The 18064-nt window shown below is 41.8% G+C and overlaps 1 protein-coding gene and 1 long non-coding RNA gene across 4 annotated transcripts in view; one reads left to right on the forward strand and one right to left on the reverse strand.

Annotated features, from left to right (window-relative positions):
• DCDC2C (doublecortin domain containing 2C) overlaps nucleotides 1–17339 on the forward strand; it is a 54932-nt gene extending 37593 nt beyond the window's left edge. The window contains exons 12-14 of one of the 3 annotated variants that reach the window (XM_081189123.1): nucleotides 1714–2091; nucleotides 6840–6977; nucleotides 16254–17339. In XM_081189123.1, the coding sequence (XP_081045249.1) occupies nucleotides 1714–2091; nucleotides 6840–6940 (479 nt within the window). In that variant the 3' untranslated portion in view covers nucleotides 6941–6977; nucleotides 16254–17339. Of the gene's footprint in view, nucleotides 1–1713; nucleotides 2092–6839; nucleotides 6978–9387; nucleotides 9505–16253 lie in introns of those variants that run through there. The other 2 variants (XM_081189122.1, XM_081189124.1) reach the window with 2 other exon arrangements.
• On the reverse strand, nucleotides 10959–16242 carry LOC308584517. Its single transcript, XR_014006876.1, has 2 exons — nucleotides 11715–16242; nucleotides 10959–11378 (listed from the first exon to the last, which is right to left on the reverse strand). It is a non-coding gene; the product is annotated as an uncharacterized lncRNA (long non-coding RNA).
• Nucleotides 17340–18064: the final 725 nt, after the last annotated feature.

An 18064-nucleotide genomic window follows, 5' to 3' on the forward strand; every position in this document is an offset into this window, starting at 1 on the left:
GGACTACAATTCCCATCATCCCTGACCACTGGACTGTTAGCTAGGGATAATGGGAGTTGTAGTCCTAAAACAGCTGGAGGACCAAGTTTGGCCATCACTGCATTAGGGCATCACCTCATAGGGAGACTGTATTCTCACATCCCAGATATAAGTGGTTTAGAATTGGTTGATGCTGCTGATGAAGTCAAGATGTGCCAGGACTTGTAATGCTACAATGCAGTGAGAAGACAATGTCAAAACTAACCGAACAGATAAATATAAAAAATAGATAAAATGAAGTGTGAAACATGGGCAATGTTATTGCTGATTGGACAAATATACTCAAGGACTTCACTGACATCCTTTATTCAACAGCAGAGGGAAGCTGAGTCCATGTTACAACATTGTGTAATCCAGAACGTGCAACACTTGGCAATTTGAAGCTATGGGTCTAGTACCTGCACTACTGCAGAGATTACATCATTGTGGAAAATATAGCATGTGTGATACATTTCTTATTATGGGTCACTGTGGAGTGGATCAGCCGATATAGTTATCTCCTTACCATTCAAATGAACACATCTCAGAGCAGCAGTGGATTAGCTATTGGATGCAACTACACCACCTGATGATGGATGATTTTGGAATGGATGTTATTCAATCCATGTGCCAGTTTAGAAAATAGTCATGTGGTCTTTCAGGGGTGGTCTCTGACCTACGCTTGTGCCGTCTCAACACGCTTGATCACACTTCTCTGTGCAGTTACAACTTTGCAAACCTTCATGCATGAAAGTTGCTTGTCTTACTGAATGCCTGGACTTGAAACTGCTGAAGATGAAGAGCATACGGCTGTTGGATTTCAGTGCCAGCAAGCAGCCATTGTGTCTCCTGGTCTTCCGAACTATAAATATGCCCAAGAGGTGGTATATCCTGCCTTAGCAAAAGAAACAAAAACCAGCACAAGCTCTCCACTTCAGACATTGCTCTCCAGCCCATCCATTAGTTTCATACCAAAAAGAGTACCATGCTTAGAGAAATCCAAAGAGCTCAAAATATGCTCTGTTTGAGAGCAGTGGCACACTGGATCATTAGTTACCTATTTGTCATTTTTCCCTGGATGAGTCGGGGCACCACTGCATAGTAGGGGCACTTGGAACTGGCCCAAGAAAGCTTTGTTTGATTCATCTAGAATTCCGTACCTCAATATTACAGGAGGACCAAGAACATCAGAAAGACTAATAGACCTTGCAGAGCTGGTGGAACAATCAGCAAAAAACAGGAAACCAACATAATGGACCATTCATGGAAGGATGAGTATCTGAAAAAGATATCATACATGGATGAAATGGTGAGCAGGATTTGCAATACGAGCAGCAGAAGAAAAATGATAACATGAAATAGAAGATATGTCTTAGGAGAAACTTTTATTAGAATGCAGTATTCAAATAGGATGGGATTAAGAACAGCATGCAGGGAAAGGTGGGAAGTCAAAGTTTAAAGAGAAATGTATAAGAAATTTGAAATCTGGAATTTATATGTTAAAGATTTTAAAGTTTAATAAAAATTTGGCACACACATAAAGAACATCAGTAGGGCTACTGGGTAACATCAGTCCTTGATCATCATGACCTAGTGAGATGAGGGCTCCAGAACCTTACACCACTGCACCACTTAGCTCTTAATTCCTCATTACCTGGACTCAATTTCATTTACAGTTACATTTTTTGTTCACAGGTGAGGAGACCTTATTAGCTGGAAGTGCTGGGTCTGTGGTAGGAACTGACAGCCACACAAGTAATGTCTATGGCACCACTCAACCACCCCCTGTAGCTGAAGTGCCACTGAATCCCTCTACCAGAATGGACAGTAAAGAAAATGAGGGAGATACAGACAGCATTGGTTCCCCAGAAATGGAGGGACAAGACGCACCAGCACAACTTGTACCTAAGAGGAGGGAGATGCAGGAAGAAGATGAACCATCACACCTTGTACCCAATGAGAAGACAGGACATAGTGATCAGCCAAAGGACCAAGCGGACTCTGTCAACATGCCAGAACAACAGCTGATGCAGAATGATGCAACTGGAGATGTAAAAGCCATCAGCCAGGATGGTGAGTTGCCACATACAGGGAGAATGCGCTGTGCTGTCTGCCAGAGCAGAAATAGGATGCCGCTATGCATATGCTACAACCTTGGTCCCACCCAACTCTGCAACTCTATGATTCAGAGATTCTAACTGTTATTGATAACTTTCAAGTGAAGATTGTGCTCATTGGGGAAGTTGCTTTGTTCCCTCTCTCATGGGTTTTGTTTCAACCGAAACTTGCTGGAAACTCAGCTCCAGCACCTCTCAGGTGGGCACCATTGCCATTATAAGAGAACAAGGGAAGGTGTTCATGGTGAGTTCTGGCACCTCTTTTCCTAGAAAAAAATGACACTGCTCTCACTGATGGCCAAATCAAACTACGGGAGTTGGCAAATCGATCTGGTTCGGAGTTAGGAATTAGCATTCATTTGGAACTCTTTCCCTTCCAGATACTTTGCCTCCTGTTAATGAGGACAGCTAGCTTACACCAGACCTGCTTTCTCTGTACGGCTTTGCACAGCCACCTGTAGAGCAAACTTGAAGGAGCTTAAAGGGTGTGCTTGGGGTGCCAGCCAGATTGGGCACCTAGCTAGCACTCTGGACTTCTGACTAATAATGGTACACAACAGCTTCTCCCCTCTTATTTCGTTTGATATTTTTTTTGCTTCTAGTGTGTCGAATTAAATACGGGTATAATAAATAGATCAGCTCAGAATATATTGTAGTGCATAACGTTTACTTTTCTGAGTAGAAGTCTCCATTTTCTTCCTCCTGCTCCCTACCCCCAAAATTCATTGCATTCCTTGAAATATCTCTAGTGTTGGTAATCGGCATGTTTGGTCTGCTGGCTTAGGCAGAGATGCTAAAATACCCTAAAGTGAATTTTGTAATGCACGAACCCTCACTATGTTAGAATCCGTGTAATAATGACAACAGCCTATTTACTCTTCCTCTCACACATAGTTTTCATTTCTTGGTTGATTAACTTTAGGTAGATAACTGAGTATTATGAATGTAATGAGAAGAAGAAAAAAATCCATTGTGCTTTCAATTACTTCCAATAGTGAAAAGGTATAATTATAGAAGCTAGGAGGGTAAGTCCTCTGTATTATTTTGTTTATATTGCAGATGAAGCTGCAGTACTGTGTTTTCCATTAGAGCGGCCTAACGCTTTCCATCAGAACATCCTATTTTCATTTCCGTCACAATGTTGTAGAAACATTTCAGGTCTGCCTCAGGCTGCAAACTTCAGCAGTAATGATTATGTCATTTCCAGGAATGTGATTATGCGTAAAAAACCCCAAACCTTCCTCCTGATAGGCATATGCCTTCTTTCACTGAGCTCTCACGCTTCCACCCATTGGATCATGGATTTATTATTTATTTCATCTCACTTTCTAGCTTCTGTCATCCCCAGGCCTTGGGGCAAATCACAGCTAAATAAAAAGAAAAGAAAGCTTTGCCACACCCAGGGTGTTGTGCGCAGATGTTTCCAAGGCTGCATTCTGTGTGTACTTCAAAGTCCACTTAAAAGGCATGGGGCTTAACTACAAATTACATATACTTATACACTAGCATGCAAGTTTGCTAATTTTTAAGCATAGATGGGAGAGGGTATCGACCGTTCTTGCTTATGTGTGCTGCTATAATGATTTTGATTATGGGATTACATTTCCCCCTTTAAGGGATCACAGAGATGTTCTGCAAAAATGGTATTAACAATAATCTGGGAATGAATTAGCATTTTATAATGAATGAGCCGTCAGTTGAAGGATTCTGCTTCATTTGTTGAACATGCTGGAAGGTGTGTAGCAAATGAAATAGGAGACTGCATAGGCCGACGGGTAGTGGCTGTTTGTAGGTTAGAGATGTGAACGGAATAATGTAGTACTGTATTAAAATCCCCAGTCCCATTGACTACCAACCTACAGAGACCTAGGTTGTTCAGTCATGAATTTCTAGGTAGAAGCAGACTTCTTTAAAAAAACAACAACTGAAAATCAGTGCCCTGCTATGGCATGTAACACAACTTATCCCATGTATTGATATTGTTATGCTGTTTTTCTCTGCCAAAAAATGGCCAGTGATTGGAATCAAGGAAATCCACAGTGTTGTCAGGGCGTAGGGTAATTTTTACTAGGCATTGCATGAAGCTGACATCACACTGTAGACACACTGTTAACAGGATCATTAATTCTCTTGTCTCTGGTGATCTTGAGTCAGCAGCTGTCTCCCAACCAAAATTATCCTCACAACAATCCTAAGAGTTAAAATTGATTAACACACCATCTACACCACCATTAGGTTGTCTGGAGCAAAGGCAGAATGCAAAGGAACAAATCAATAACTCAATTTCTAATTTTAACTGATATTTATTTGCATTGTATTGAGTTCCTTGAACACCACTTAGAGACGACTATAATTAAGTAGTATATAAATTGTTTAAATAATAAAAGAATTAAAAATATTGCTAAGCTTGAGTACAACAGGGAAAATTATTTAATTTGGCTTTTCCTTGTCTCTTCCTCACATCCTCCTGGATGCCTAAATATAATGTGGGACTTTCCCCCCCTGAAATTTTGTTTACAACTAGACATGTAAAGTTGGGGGAAGGAGGTATTTTTTGTCTGCCATTTTTCAAAATATTCATCCAAAATATTTTCTCACGGAATGAGTGAAATGATTCGTAACGTAAGACTCTACCCATTCCAAATCTATAGTATTAAAGGATGAGAATTGCTGTGTAGATATATACAATAGTTAAATCCAAATGCTTTTGTCTACCCAGAGGGTTATTTTTATGAGAGGAGCATATAGGGCAGCGGTTCTCAATCTGTGAGTCCCCAGATGTTGTTGGACTACAACTCCCATCATCCCTGAGCTCTGGCCTTGCTAGCTAGGGGTGATGGGAGTTGTAGTTCAACAACATCTGGGGACCCACAGGTTGAGAAAGGCTGAAATAGGGCCTTCGTTTTCTTGTGAATTACTACTTTCCTTCTTCTGGTGGCCTTTGATCTACTTTGTAAGTACTGTCTTGCATTTTTTGCCCTTTTGATCTGTGCCCTCTTCTTGGGATGGTAACCCAAGCAAGGGAAGGTCAGAAGTTCCTTGGAGATGAATGTGTGTCAGTTCAGGACCACAGACAGTGCTCTTAACAGCTGAGGCCACATTGCATCAGCAAGGCCTTGAAGTAACTGGGTTTTACAGCAGGGCTAGGTAGATACTGACTGGAGCCCTTCCCCAATGATGACTCCTGGCCAATTAGATGGGCTGATGTCTTCTGCAGCCATTAGCTACTTCAAGGTAATGGGGTTTTAACCTCTGTGGAAGTCTCATCAGGACTCCCTGGATCCTTCAAGGAGTCCGTGGGTGTTTAATTGTTTAGTCGTGTCCGACTCTTTGTGACCCCATGGACCAGAGCTGCCAGGCACTCCTGTCTTCCACTGCCTCCTGCAGTTTGGTCAAACTCATGCTGGTTGCTTCGAGAACACTATCCAGCCATCTCGTCCTCTGCCGCCCCTCTTTTCCTTGTGCCCTCCATCTTTCCCAACATCAGGGTCTTTTCCAGGGAGTCTTCTCTTCTCATGAGGTGGCCAAAGTATTGGAGTCTCAGCTTCAGGATCTGTCCTTCCAGTGATGTCAAACTCTGCACTGTAAAGCTTCCTAGCCAACCAGCAGTACATGGACGGAGAGGGGTGGGAGCATGCAGGACTGGGCAAAAGCAGCTGGCCTCCCAGTGCTCTCACCACAGCCACATGGAGAAAGAAGGTGTCCAGTGGGAGAAAATAGGAGTTTAGAGTGAGGTACTAGTTGGGAGTTTGGGAATGGAGGTACAGTGGTGCCTCGCAAGACGAAATTAATTCGTTCCGCGAGTTTTTTCGTCTAGCGAATTTTTCGTCTTGCAAAGCGCGGAGTCGGGAAAGTTTTGGAAAAGCTTCAAAAATTGCCAAAAACCTCAAAAAAGGCTACCACACCGCGTTCTATGAGTTGCTCCTCGAAGTCAAGTCGCAACTGTATTAACGGTGTTAAGAAAAAGGAAACAAACTTGCAAAAAATGCAAGACGTTTTCATCTTGCGAAGCAAGCCCATAGGGAAATTTGTCTTGCGAATCTGCTCAAAAACCGCAAAACCCTTTCGTCTAGAGAGTTTTTCGTCTTGCGAGGCATTCGTCTTGCGGGGCAGCACTGTATAGCAGTAATAGGAATGCTGTACAAGAGTGGTCAGGAGAGTCTGGGACAACAGTTCTAACATTAGAGGAAAGATGGGTAAGAAAGGTAGGGAAGACAGGCTAAGGAATCCTAACACCAATGTGGTATTTATGCTGTACAGAGGGTCACAGTGATGATGAGGGTCTCTGAAGTCTCAAGTCAGTGGTAGGAACTAACTGGCACTACTCTGAAGCAAGGGTGTGGCTTGGAGTCTGAGAACTTTCCATTCATGTAAGGCTGTTTTTGCCCCCCACCCTGCCCAGTGGTACTTACAAGCTACATACATAAAGTGGATATTGGCTGCAAAAAGTTTCCAAAGAAACTCACAAAGTCTGGTGCTGTTCTCATAGAAAAAATATAGTTTTGGATGGTAGCAAGCAAGGCTCCTATTGCCTGAAACCAACTGTGAAATAATCTTCATGTTAATCTATTGCATTTACAGTTATCGAGAAATACAGTTTAGTCAATACTCGGAAGCACCGAGTTCAAAGGAGAGACACTGTTAACTGCAAGACCAATGTGAAGCTGGCTTTCATATTTGAATAAACACTTATCTAATTTTTAGATCAAAATGAAGAAGCAAACGAAGATTCGAGAAAATTAGATACAAAAATACTGTCTTACGATAAGAAAAACGAAGATTTTGATGCATATGATTACAACTGAGGGGGCTATTTTGAACACCTTGCCATCTGTTACAAAGGTACAGTATATACTCATTGTGTCTCGCACACAATTTGTAGAAATTTCCTACATTCCAGTTACTAAATCTAAGTTTTTTTAAAAATGATATTTATTAAAAAAAGAATTTTTTAAAAAATTACAAAGAAAAAAGACAAAAACAGAAAACAGAAAAATAAAAAAAAAATAAAACCATCATTTTCAAATTCTCCACTTTCATTACCTTCTTTCCATGACCACCTCCTCCTCCCATCTCTTGTATCTTGATTAATAATTGTCACAGCAAATCCTTTCCATAATTCATAATATTCCGTTATTACATTACCTTACTCTATTTTCATCTTATCTTATAAAAAACCTTAAAACTTAAAACTTAAATCTTATTTTTACCAGCTTCTCATAACCATTACCTTTTTACCTAATTCTTTAAACATTTTTACAAGAGCCAAGTAATTTCATTTCAACATTTTTCCAGCGTTCATAAAACATTACTAATAATAAAAAAGAGAATAAAAGCAATCTAATCTCCTTCCAGCGTCCCCTCCCCCCGGTCCCAGGATTGTCAGTCCTTTTAAACCATTGGTCTGGCACATTAACCTGGTGATCTTATATCCGAGGCCTTCAAATCTCTTCCATGTCCCTTCCGCAGCTCTTCTTCATATTTTCCTTTCACTCGTGGGAACTCCAGCTTGATAGTGTTTTTGACCCTTTTCAACAAATCAGCCCTTTTCCCATAGTCCAGACTAGACTCCATGTGGTATTTTAAGACATGTTTCAAATTCCCTCCAAAATTGGAAGTCCCAACAGCTCCAAACCTCTGATGGCCCATTGCCAGACTCGGAAAGTCCAAACATCGCTGCATAGGGGGGTCAGTCCAACCCCCCATTTCCAAGTCAATCCAAACTTTGTCTTTCCAAATCTGGTTTTTTCCAAGTTCATTTGTCAAATCCAAAGGCTCATTTTCCTGCTGGGCCAAAAGTCCCTCCATCTCTGGCACCCAAGATTCTGCAGCATCCTCTTCTGTCATCTGCTCTGTCAGGACACACTCCTGTTTAAGTTCCTGGGTGGGCTCCATATAATTTTCCACTACCTGTTCAAATGTTCTGGCCGCATTAGTCATCAAATCCGTCCTCTGACTAAACTGATCCAATAGGGCATTTATTTTACAGAAAGCACCCAACAGTGCCTCTGAAAACATTGTCCTGCAAGGTCACAAGTCCTTTCCCACGGTTGTAATCTGGCAGCTGCAAGCTCCCTAGAATTGGTTACAGTTTCCCAGTCCCCCTCTAGGAGGAAACTCCTGGTTGTTCTTTCTTTTAAAAACAATAGCAACAAAGTTTCTTTTTTAAAGATATTTTGTCAATATTTATTCCTTTAAAATGCGAAAGGAAACAGTGGAATCAAAATGTTACTCTTCTTTTAACTATCTGTCAAAAACATTTGTCTCTGGTCAATGAGCTTCAAAACGTCAATTCTGACAAACCCGCTCCAGGGTCAGGACGGTGGAAAGTTACTTTACTTTAAACTCACTTCTGCAGGTTTAAACAGTCCAAAAAAGATCCCCCTTCTTCTCCTGCTACCGAAGGGGGGTTCAACGCTTTTAAATGGTGAAAAACCAATCCTTTAAAAGTAATTTTCTAAGCTCTAGTTTATGTTGTCTTTGCTTTCTTCTGACTACAAGGAAACGGAAGGCTGACTTCCTGTTTAGACCTTCCCATTTCAGTACCAGATTAAGATAAATTTTTAAGTCCAATTCCTTTCTAATTGCCAGTTCTTATTTGAAGTCCAATTGTTCAATGTTTGAGTACTCACGGGTGATTACTTTAGATGCCAAATTTTCCCAGGAAAAAGGCAGTGCTCTCCGGCAACGGCTGTGCAGCTTCACTCCACGGAAATAGCAGTTGACTCACAGCACCGCGCCACTTCCCCCTCTTCGCATCGGAGCCCGTTAGTGGGTTCCTTTGCGGGTTGGGGGGGCGCTAAAGGTGCCCACCAAGTCCCACGGTCACAGGCTTCATCCGCCTGTGATTTCTGAAAGGGTCCCCGCTTCGCCGCAGCGGAAAAGACCCATTTTGCACGGAGCTGGTCCCTCTGGTTCAGAGGGAGTCCGCCATTGCCGGTGGCGCCACCCCGGAAGTCCTAAATCTAAGTTTTAACTATAGGTACAGATATTGCTTAATTATTGTTAGTGATTTAGTATAAAGATGTAGGGAATGGCCCATAGAACTGATTTTCATAAGTGTTTTCTTATTCTTAAAACAATTATGGGTGTATTTTAAGATGGCACTAGTCTAGCCCTAGTCACTGAAACATTGTCATTTGTATTTTAAGTACTGAGGGTGCACTGTATGGCAGTTAAATCTGTATGAAATATGACAGTAAAATATTAGTAGCGGTGTTTTGTGTAATGCCATTTTTTTCCTTTTTTAAAGGATTTTAATGTTGGAGCTCATGAAACATCTTGTTTATCACTGGAGGTACCATCACTATCAATTAAATATATTTAAAGAGTGCCATCTTTCCAGCACAAATAGAAATGTAAACTTTAATTATGGGTTATGTTTTCCTTATTTGTTGGTGAATATATACTGCTCCCCATTAAGGTATGGTGAGAACGAAGGTCTTAAAATATTTAGCAAAACTGCAGCATGCAGTGATTTTCACTATCCAAGTTGTTGACGATTAATTCTTTTTATAATTTCCTGATGAATTATTTTTTTCTGTCTGCCTAATCAGCTGTCCTGCTGTGAAATATAATTGCACTTGCACGAAAATTACCATCTCATGAGATGAACGAGTGTGATGATTAAATTTGGTAGAATGAAGTAATAACATTCAAACACTAAAGTAGAATGGCATGCTGATCCCTTTGCCGCAGTTTGATGGCATTTCTAAAAGAACAGAATATGTTTTAGGAACAATTCAGTTTGACTCACAACAGAGCAGAGAAATTTTAAAGTGAGCCACAATCTCTTGGAAAACGAAAGAACTTCACCTCTGTTAAATAAAAAAATACCAGCCTTGATTTGTGGTCATCCAAATATAGCTCACCAAGGGTGTTTTTTTAAAAAAAAACCAAAACCAAAATCTCTCAAGTCTGATAACAAAACATATTTGCTGGTATATGCAATTACTAAACTGCATCTGAAGTACAGTAGCAGCCTGGCATTCGTATCAGTAGGAGACAGACTTCTGTTCAAATAACGTGAATTATCTGTTGTTTTATCCACAGAGAGCAGATACAGTTTTCTACCCATATTTTCCCGAATGATAAGCCCTAGTGTTTTTTCTCCTTGTCATTTTTTAACGAAGTTCATTATTTTTGAACTTGTAGCTCTCCCCCCCCCTCCACAAATGAAATACAAATATTTGATGCAGAGCTAGCCAAATCCTAGATGAGAAACAACAGGCTCAAGACTACAGATGTGAACAGCTTTTGAAACTATTTATTTCTCAAGCTTGTCTGTCAAAATGTCCTTGGTATCTACAGAATAAAGCGTGTGGCCACCATGTTTCATTAGATAATGCCTAGGAGACAGAGCCAGACTCAATACTTCACACAATCTAGCTCTTTCTTGCTGATTATTCCCCCTGAAAGGAGAATATCTAAGAGCAGCGCCAGAAGGAAGGAGGGTGAGACAAGCTAGTAGCTGCTCTTTTTACTTGGAGGGCATCATTTTCACATAAAAATTGTGACTGAATCAGGAATAAGACTGCTGCGGTCCCAAGATGCTTCTTACTTTTCTAGTTAACTCCATCAGAATCGAGTAGACTTCAGGGAAAACGTGTGGGTGGGTGGTTTGCATACCCAGGAGATGGGTTACTCAGGAGTGCCTTTTAACAGATTTGGGTGTAGGACAACCAGAGCCATTCCTATGCCGAGATAGCTTGGCTTCTTTGGGCCCTAGCATTAGTAACTTCAAGTTTGAAACAAGTTACCAGCAAAATTTAGACAGGCGCCTAACATAGTGTTGTTTAGGTACCTATGAAACACACTTTTAAAGCAGGTAGGGCAGATGAAGGTGTCTGGTTGAGCTGCTGCAGATGCACCATGGTGTTTTTTCTCTCTGCGCTCCTCCCAGTGGTCATTTCCCCTCTGGTCACTGCTATGGATGATGAACCTGACTGTCTCCATGCAGTGCGGTCATCTGCAAGGGATTCCCACATGGTGGAGTTGAGGTTGCCAGCCTTCATGTCATGTTTGCAGAAATATTTGTAATGCAGAGTTGGTCTGGTGCCTGAAGCCAGCTCCCTGTAAAGCACATCCTGGGGCGTTGATCCTGCTATCTTCCATTCTGTGGATGTGACCTGAGACAAGAGTGTGAACATACTGTGAGTGCGGGCTTGGGAGAGCACATCTTTGAGAGACTGTCCTGCCACGTGATGCCCAAAATCTTTTCCCATGGGGTTTTACAGCTATCTGCTGTGGTCTAAACCACAGAGCCTAGAACTTGCTGATCAGAAGGTCGGAGGTTCAAATCCCTGCAATGGGGTGAGCTCCCGTTGCTCAGTCCCTGCTCCTGCCAACCTAGCAGTTCAAAAGCACATCAAAGTGCAAGTAGATAAATAGCTTCCAGCGGGAAGGTAAACGGCGTTTTCATGCGCTGCTCTGGTTCACCAGAAGCGGCTTAGTCATGCTGGCCACGACCTGGAAGCTGTACGCCGGCTCCCTCGGCCAATAAAGTGAGATGAGCGCCGTAACCCCAGAGTTGGTCACAACTGGACCTAATGGTCAGGGGTCCCTTTACCTTTACCTTACACATGGTACAGGAACACTATTCCAAGGTGCAAACTTTGAATAATATGCTGCAAACTGTTTTGATCGCCTCTGGAACTTCCCTAGAGAATGTGTGTGAAAAAATAGCATTCTTCATATCCATTATGTAGGTCACATTCTGATAATATTAAATTAGTGTGTGTGTGTGTGAAATAAACATATGAGTCACCAATTAGCCAGTTAGATTAAAGACCCCTTACTGGTGTGGGTATAAAAGGAAATGAGGATATATTTTCATTTTTTATAGTCCCTCCAGTGAACGGTCAATTAATCTTGATGATGATAAAACTGCTAAAGTGTAACGGCATATGAGTCCTTGCTCAATGATGTATGCATTTCACTCCAACCTAGTTCAAACACAGGCTCTCTACTGACTGATAACCGTCAGTTTTGTGATCAGAGCCAGATACATCACCACGTCGTTAATGACGAAATATCTAGCTCAGTCGCAGACAAAACAAATCTTTTAGATTAGTTTAAACAAGAATCCTATCCAAAAAAATTAACACAAGGAAGCTATAAGCTATTTAAAAATAAAATCCTGAAAATTTTGGAAAAGAGCTATCTAGTTGTGTCCTGTTTATTGTACAATGCAGTAGCAATTCACTGGGGGCCCTCCAGATAAGTTATTGTAAATGACATTTATTTTCTAGAGTTATAGAAAATGCGTTGCCATCAACTTGGGAAGGTAGCCCATCTAGGAGAAGGAAAACTCTGACCTTAAACCTTGTGGGATATCTTCGTGAGAAGAAAAGGCTAAGGGGTAAATCCTACACAAATCCAGAGTGGAGTCGCTAAGAGGGTTGGATGGCGCCTTGTATGCCTCCTTCTGGCAAGTCCTACAGCCAAGCTGGTGCCAAATGCATTGCTCTGCTTTCCTTTGGACCACATTTGGGAGGGAGGGGGAGATCTTGTCATCTGGGCAGCCCAGGACCTCTGTACACACTGGCTAGGCTTACACTCTGGTGGGTAAGTCTAATGCAGTGGTTTGACTTCATCCCCCCCCCAAAGGCGCACTCCACTGTCTCTTGAGACTGATGGATGCCAACAAGCTGTCATGTATAACTGTGCTAAATAGGTTGCACCCTTCTTTAGAAATGGGGGTGGGTGGGTCCATAAATACATTTCCTGCACATAGAAATCTGGCACACCAGGCTCTTCTCTCTGATATGCTAACTTTCCATGGGCAGGATATTTCTAGTATGTGAGGAGCTTGAAGCATAGAAACCTCCGCTTGCATTAAGATGTGGTGCAGTCCGATGGGGAGCCTAGCTTCAGGTATTTTTTAGGATGTCCTGCTCTGAGACTTGCCCACATTGTTAGTGCAGCTTTCACAAACATAGAAGGCAATTTGTGCATAGTTTTGGGGAAGAGTAGGTTGGGTTGTGTGCGTGCATGCGTGTACATATCTCTGCCAATTATTCTGATGAAATTGCTGTGTTAATTCAGCTTTAGTCTCTCATCTGCAATGAGCTGCATTTGTTTTCGCTCTTGATGCTGCTGTTTGATCATGCTTTCACACACTGTTTAAATATGAAGCAAAATCAGCATGCACAGACTCTGACAGATAATCTCTTGCATCCAGAAGCAAGTAAGATGGAACAGAGAGGAGCTATATTCTGCCATACAGAACTAGATTTGAACAGCGCTTGTTGCTGTTTGGTTAACAGATTCGTATCAGGCATTTTATTCACCGAGTAGCTACTTTTTACATGCTGCATTCTAAGATAAAGAAGGAAGAATGGTGTAACAGCTACCAGCAGTCAGTTTCCAAAATCCCAGCCTGAACCAAACATTGCTAAAGCTGAGCATGTGGATTCTGGTGACAAGAAAATAATAATAATGGCTTTGGGATGCTTAAGCTACCAGGTAGCTCTTTTGGTTATGATCTGAACATTTTCCTGAAAATGTACCCTAGAGGGGGACCACAATCCCATTCTGTCTGTAGATCAGAAAGCAAGATTCTACCAAGATAAGTTAAAGAGAAAAAGAAATGAGATGCCACCTGCCTGTGAAAAAGCATTTTAGCATTTTAGAGTTCATCCTCTACCAGGTGGCTCTGAGAAGAAAAGTGTACCTTCAGAAATCAAGAGGAAATGCAGTATGAGATGAGATAGTCTATTACCATTTCTTAGATATTAATAGAATTAAATATGAGCAAAGTTGGGAAAGCAATATATTTCTCTCATATAGTAGCTTAGGGCAAAACGGACCTAATGGAACTAAGTGTTTGCTCTCTTTTTTTGGATTGGGTGCTTGTTCAACCAGAGGAGGAAGAGCTCGTTTTTCTAAGGGTCATTTCTGAAGTTAACTGGTTTTCTTTCCCACAGCTTACCTTCACAATGCACACAAATACTTTCACATTATTTTGTTTCACTGAGAAATGACAGATGCTCATTAACATGCTATTCGGTTCCACAGTTTCCCAGGGATCATTTTCTCTTCATTTCCCCCTTCCGCAAAGAGCTTTATAATCCACGAGGTACTTACTCCAGGACAGACTTACTGTAGTCAGTAGGCCTCCCCCTGCATAAGAAATAGGAGGTTTTCTGTTTTCTCTAGTGTATCTCTGCACCTTTTCACATCCATGCCAAGCACACAGAAACTGTGGAATTGTGAAATCCGATCAGTTGCCCAACATACATTCAGCTTACCTTTGAGAAGTATGGTCAGATCATGTTGCAGGAAGAGGCTAATTGGTTACCTCACTGGTGTGTGTGACTGTAAAAGGAGTAAGGTCAGGCAATTAGATTATGTTATGAGTCACAATTTCTGCGCTGGCTTCAGCATTTTTAGAATGTGCAATCATCCATTTCAGCATCTGCGAATTGAACATTATAAGACCAGAGTACCTAAACTGGTCAGCTGTGTGTCTGTGAAAATAGAGTGGAAAGCCATACAACATCTAACACGTTGGGGGGGGGAAGGCAGTTTGAGAACCAGTGTCACAGTATATAGAAGTGTTTCCCAAACTTAGGTCTCCAACTGTTTTTGGAGTACAGCACCTATCATCCCTAGATAGCAGTACCAGTGGTCAGGGATGATGGGAACTGTAGTTCAAAAACAGCTGGAGACCCAAGTTTGGGAAACACTGGTTATATATAATCGAATCCGCTCGATGGTGGTGAGCTCCTGTTGCTCTGTACCAGCTTCTGCCAACCTAGCAGTTCAAAAGCACACCAGTGCAAGTAGATAAATAGGTACCACTGCGGCGGGAAGGTAAATGGCGTTTCCATGCGCTCTGGCACTAGTCATGGTGTCTTGTTGTGCCAGAAGCAGTTTAGACATGTTGACCACATGACTCGGAAAGGCTGTCTGCAGACAAACGCTGGTGCCCTCAGCCTAAAGTGAGGTGAGCGCAGCACCCCATAGTTGCCTTTGAATGGACTTAACCATCCAGGGGTCCTTTACCTTTACCTTATATGACCAGTGTATTTAAAGTATGCCTTTAAAGGCTTATTTTACCATGGGGTAGGCACCCACTATTTTATCACACATTTTCCTTACATGCAAGTAGAGTAGCTCAAGGCAGCTGTGCTTTACCTATCAGCTCTACTAAGATGCAGGTTGCAATGAATTCCTTGTTATCTTGAACAATCAAGCATGAGAACCAGTCTGGTCCACTGGGCATAGCATGTGACCTGGGCCCACATTCTTGTCCCTTCCCATTCTTTTCTGCCAGTGATAGCCTTGCACAAATCTCTCTGCAACTGTTTACCAGTGCCTGGTTGTTGTATTATTATTATCATTAGTGATAAATCTCCAACTAGTTTGGAAGTCACACTTGGATTGTGAGGACATTCTTCCCCATAACAACACAAGTGGGGAAACCTTTTCAGCCCAAGGGTTACATTTGATCATTTGCTATCCTGACATTCCTGAGTTCTGCAGATACCTTTGCTAATGCTCTCATATTCTCCCTTTGCTCTTACCCAAACTGCATAACCCAGGGTTTCTTTCCAAATAAGATGGAAGCTATGGTTCAGCAACATCCAGATGGCCTGCAGGTTGCTCACCCCTGCTCTAGGCTGCCAGATGTGACCCCCTATCCTGGGGCCACCAGCACAAGATGGAGAACTTGGCGCTGAAGTGATGCCACAGTGGTGCACTACAGCCAAGAGAACTGAAACCCTGATATGACCATCAATCTCCCATGTCTTTGCTCAGCAAGAGCTGTTTTTCAGTGTTTAGGGCATGGGTAGGCAAACTAAGGCCCGGGGGCTGGATCTGGCCCAATTGCCTTCTAAATCCGGCCTGCGGATGGTCCAGGAATCAGTGTGTTTTTACATGAGTAGAATGTGTATTTAAAATTCATCTCTGGGTTATTTGTGGGGGATAGGAATTCGTTCATTTTTCCCCTTCAAAATATAGCCCGCCCAACCACAAGGTCTGAGGGGCAGTGAACCGGCCTGCTGCTGAAAATGTTTGCTGACCCCTAGTGTAGGGTTAAGCTAATAATGGGTGCTTATATATTATTATTATTTTATAGAAAGCACTACTGATGAATTTTCTGCATTTCAGATTTGGATTCTGTTTGAAAGAATTTCTGCGTGTCTCAAGCCCTCTTCGAAGTACTAGCAACCTCCATTAAAAATCTTATTTAACATAAAGAAAACCCGTACTTTAATATTTGCTGAGAGTGCAGTTGAAATTTCCAATAGTTATTAATCATGGTGTGTGTGTTGTTGTTTTTTAAAAAAATATAACAGTAGCCTTTGAGCATGTACACTGTGCTCACTTTATCTTCAAGGTGTCTTTGCAATACTAATTAATCCTCACATGCTTGAGATTTTGTGCTGGCTAAGTTCCAATCACCACCAATCCCAATAGGATGCATCTTCCAAAAGCTTGTTTGGAGAAGAAAGGGCAGCATTCTGTGTGCAGAGCTGCATCTGAAGTGAAGACTGTACTGGTGGCTGAAAGTTTATCTAAAAAGCACCATTATTTGCACCATCCTTATGGAGAGAACTTGTATTCTGTGACATATTCACTAGGTGGTGCTCATCTTCGTTGTTTTTTAGACCGCTCTGCTTTCTTCTGTATTAAGTATGCTGAAATTGGACATTTTTGTCAGATTGCTTAAGAAGATCAGGAGCAACCTTTGAAACTTGAGAACGCAATACTAAATGGATGAACAAAATCCAACAAGGCACTCCTCATAAATACACCATTAAAAAAATTATTAATGGGAAAAGAAAGTCCAGAATTTGTACAAAAATGAAGAGGTGAAGCCAAAAAGCTAAATTAACATTTGGAAGACTTGTATACCTGAAGGAGCTTCTCCACCCCCATCGTTCAGCCCGGACACTGAGATCCAGCATCAAGGGCCTTCTGGTGGTTCCCTCCCTGTGAGAAGTGAGGTTACAGGGAACAAGGCAGAGGGCCTTCTTGGTGGTGGCGCCCTCCCTGTGGAACGCCCTCCCACCAGATGTCAAAGAACAATTACCAGACTTTTAGAAGACATCTGAAGGCAGCCCTGTTTAGGGAAGCTTTTAATGTTTGATGTATTACAGTATTTTAATATTTTTTTGGAAGCCGCCCAGAGTGGCTGCGGAAGCCCAGCCAGATGGGCGGGGTATAAATAAATTATTATTATTATTATTATTATTATTATTATTATTATTATTATTATTAATACAATAGTGATTTCCAAAGCACACAATACATCTGTGCACACTTCCAGCGAGGCACCTGTACACCCTTCGTAAGTATTTCCAGGAGAAGTCAGTGTTAAATGTTAATAACAAGCTAGCCTCGGGGAACTGAAAGAATCTGTATAATTTGTTCTGACATTTTTACAAGTGCCTATGTAATATGCAGGAGTTGCGTGCTTGTTTGATGCAGGCAGGTATTTAGGGAAGGCAATAGTTTAATATAAAGGAATCAGAAATGAATGTCACTTGTGTTTTCATAATGGCAAACATACATACAAAATTAACTGGCTTAGAGAAAGATTGGCTTTCCCCCCACCCACCTGCCTCATCCCGCTTGAAGCTGACCATGATCCATTTTGAAACGCCAGAGAACATATATATATATTTTTACATTGCCAAGCAAAATCCTAATGGTTTTTGAGAGATGGGAAGAAAATGAGTTACCTATAAATATGCTTCAGTGTGTCCATACAGCCTGCATAATGTTGCATCATGAAACTATGTCCTGATGCAAAAATATTGTCTGCTCTGCAGAAAACAAATACTTTGGGGTGGGGCTCAGGGACCATTCTGCCAAGAAAGCATTAAAAGTCCAAATACAGCTCCAGTGGCATTGCGTGGGGGGTGCAGGGGGGGCAGCCGCACCGGGCGCAACATCTGGGGGGGGGACGCGCTTGC

Source organism: Podarcis bocagei, assembly GCF_964188305.1.
Source record: "Podarcis bocagei genome assembly, chromosome: 3".
In the NCBI taxonomy this organism is placed as follows: domain Eukaryota; kingdom Metazoa; phylum Chordata; class Lepidosauria; order Squamata; family Lacertidae; genus Podarcis; species Podarcis bocagei.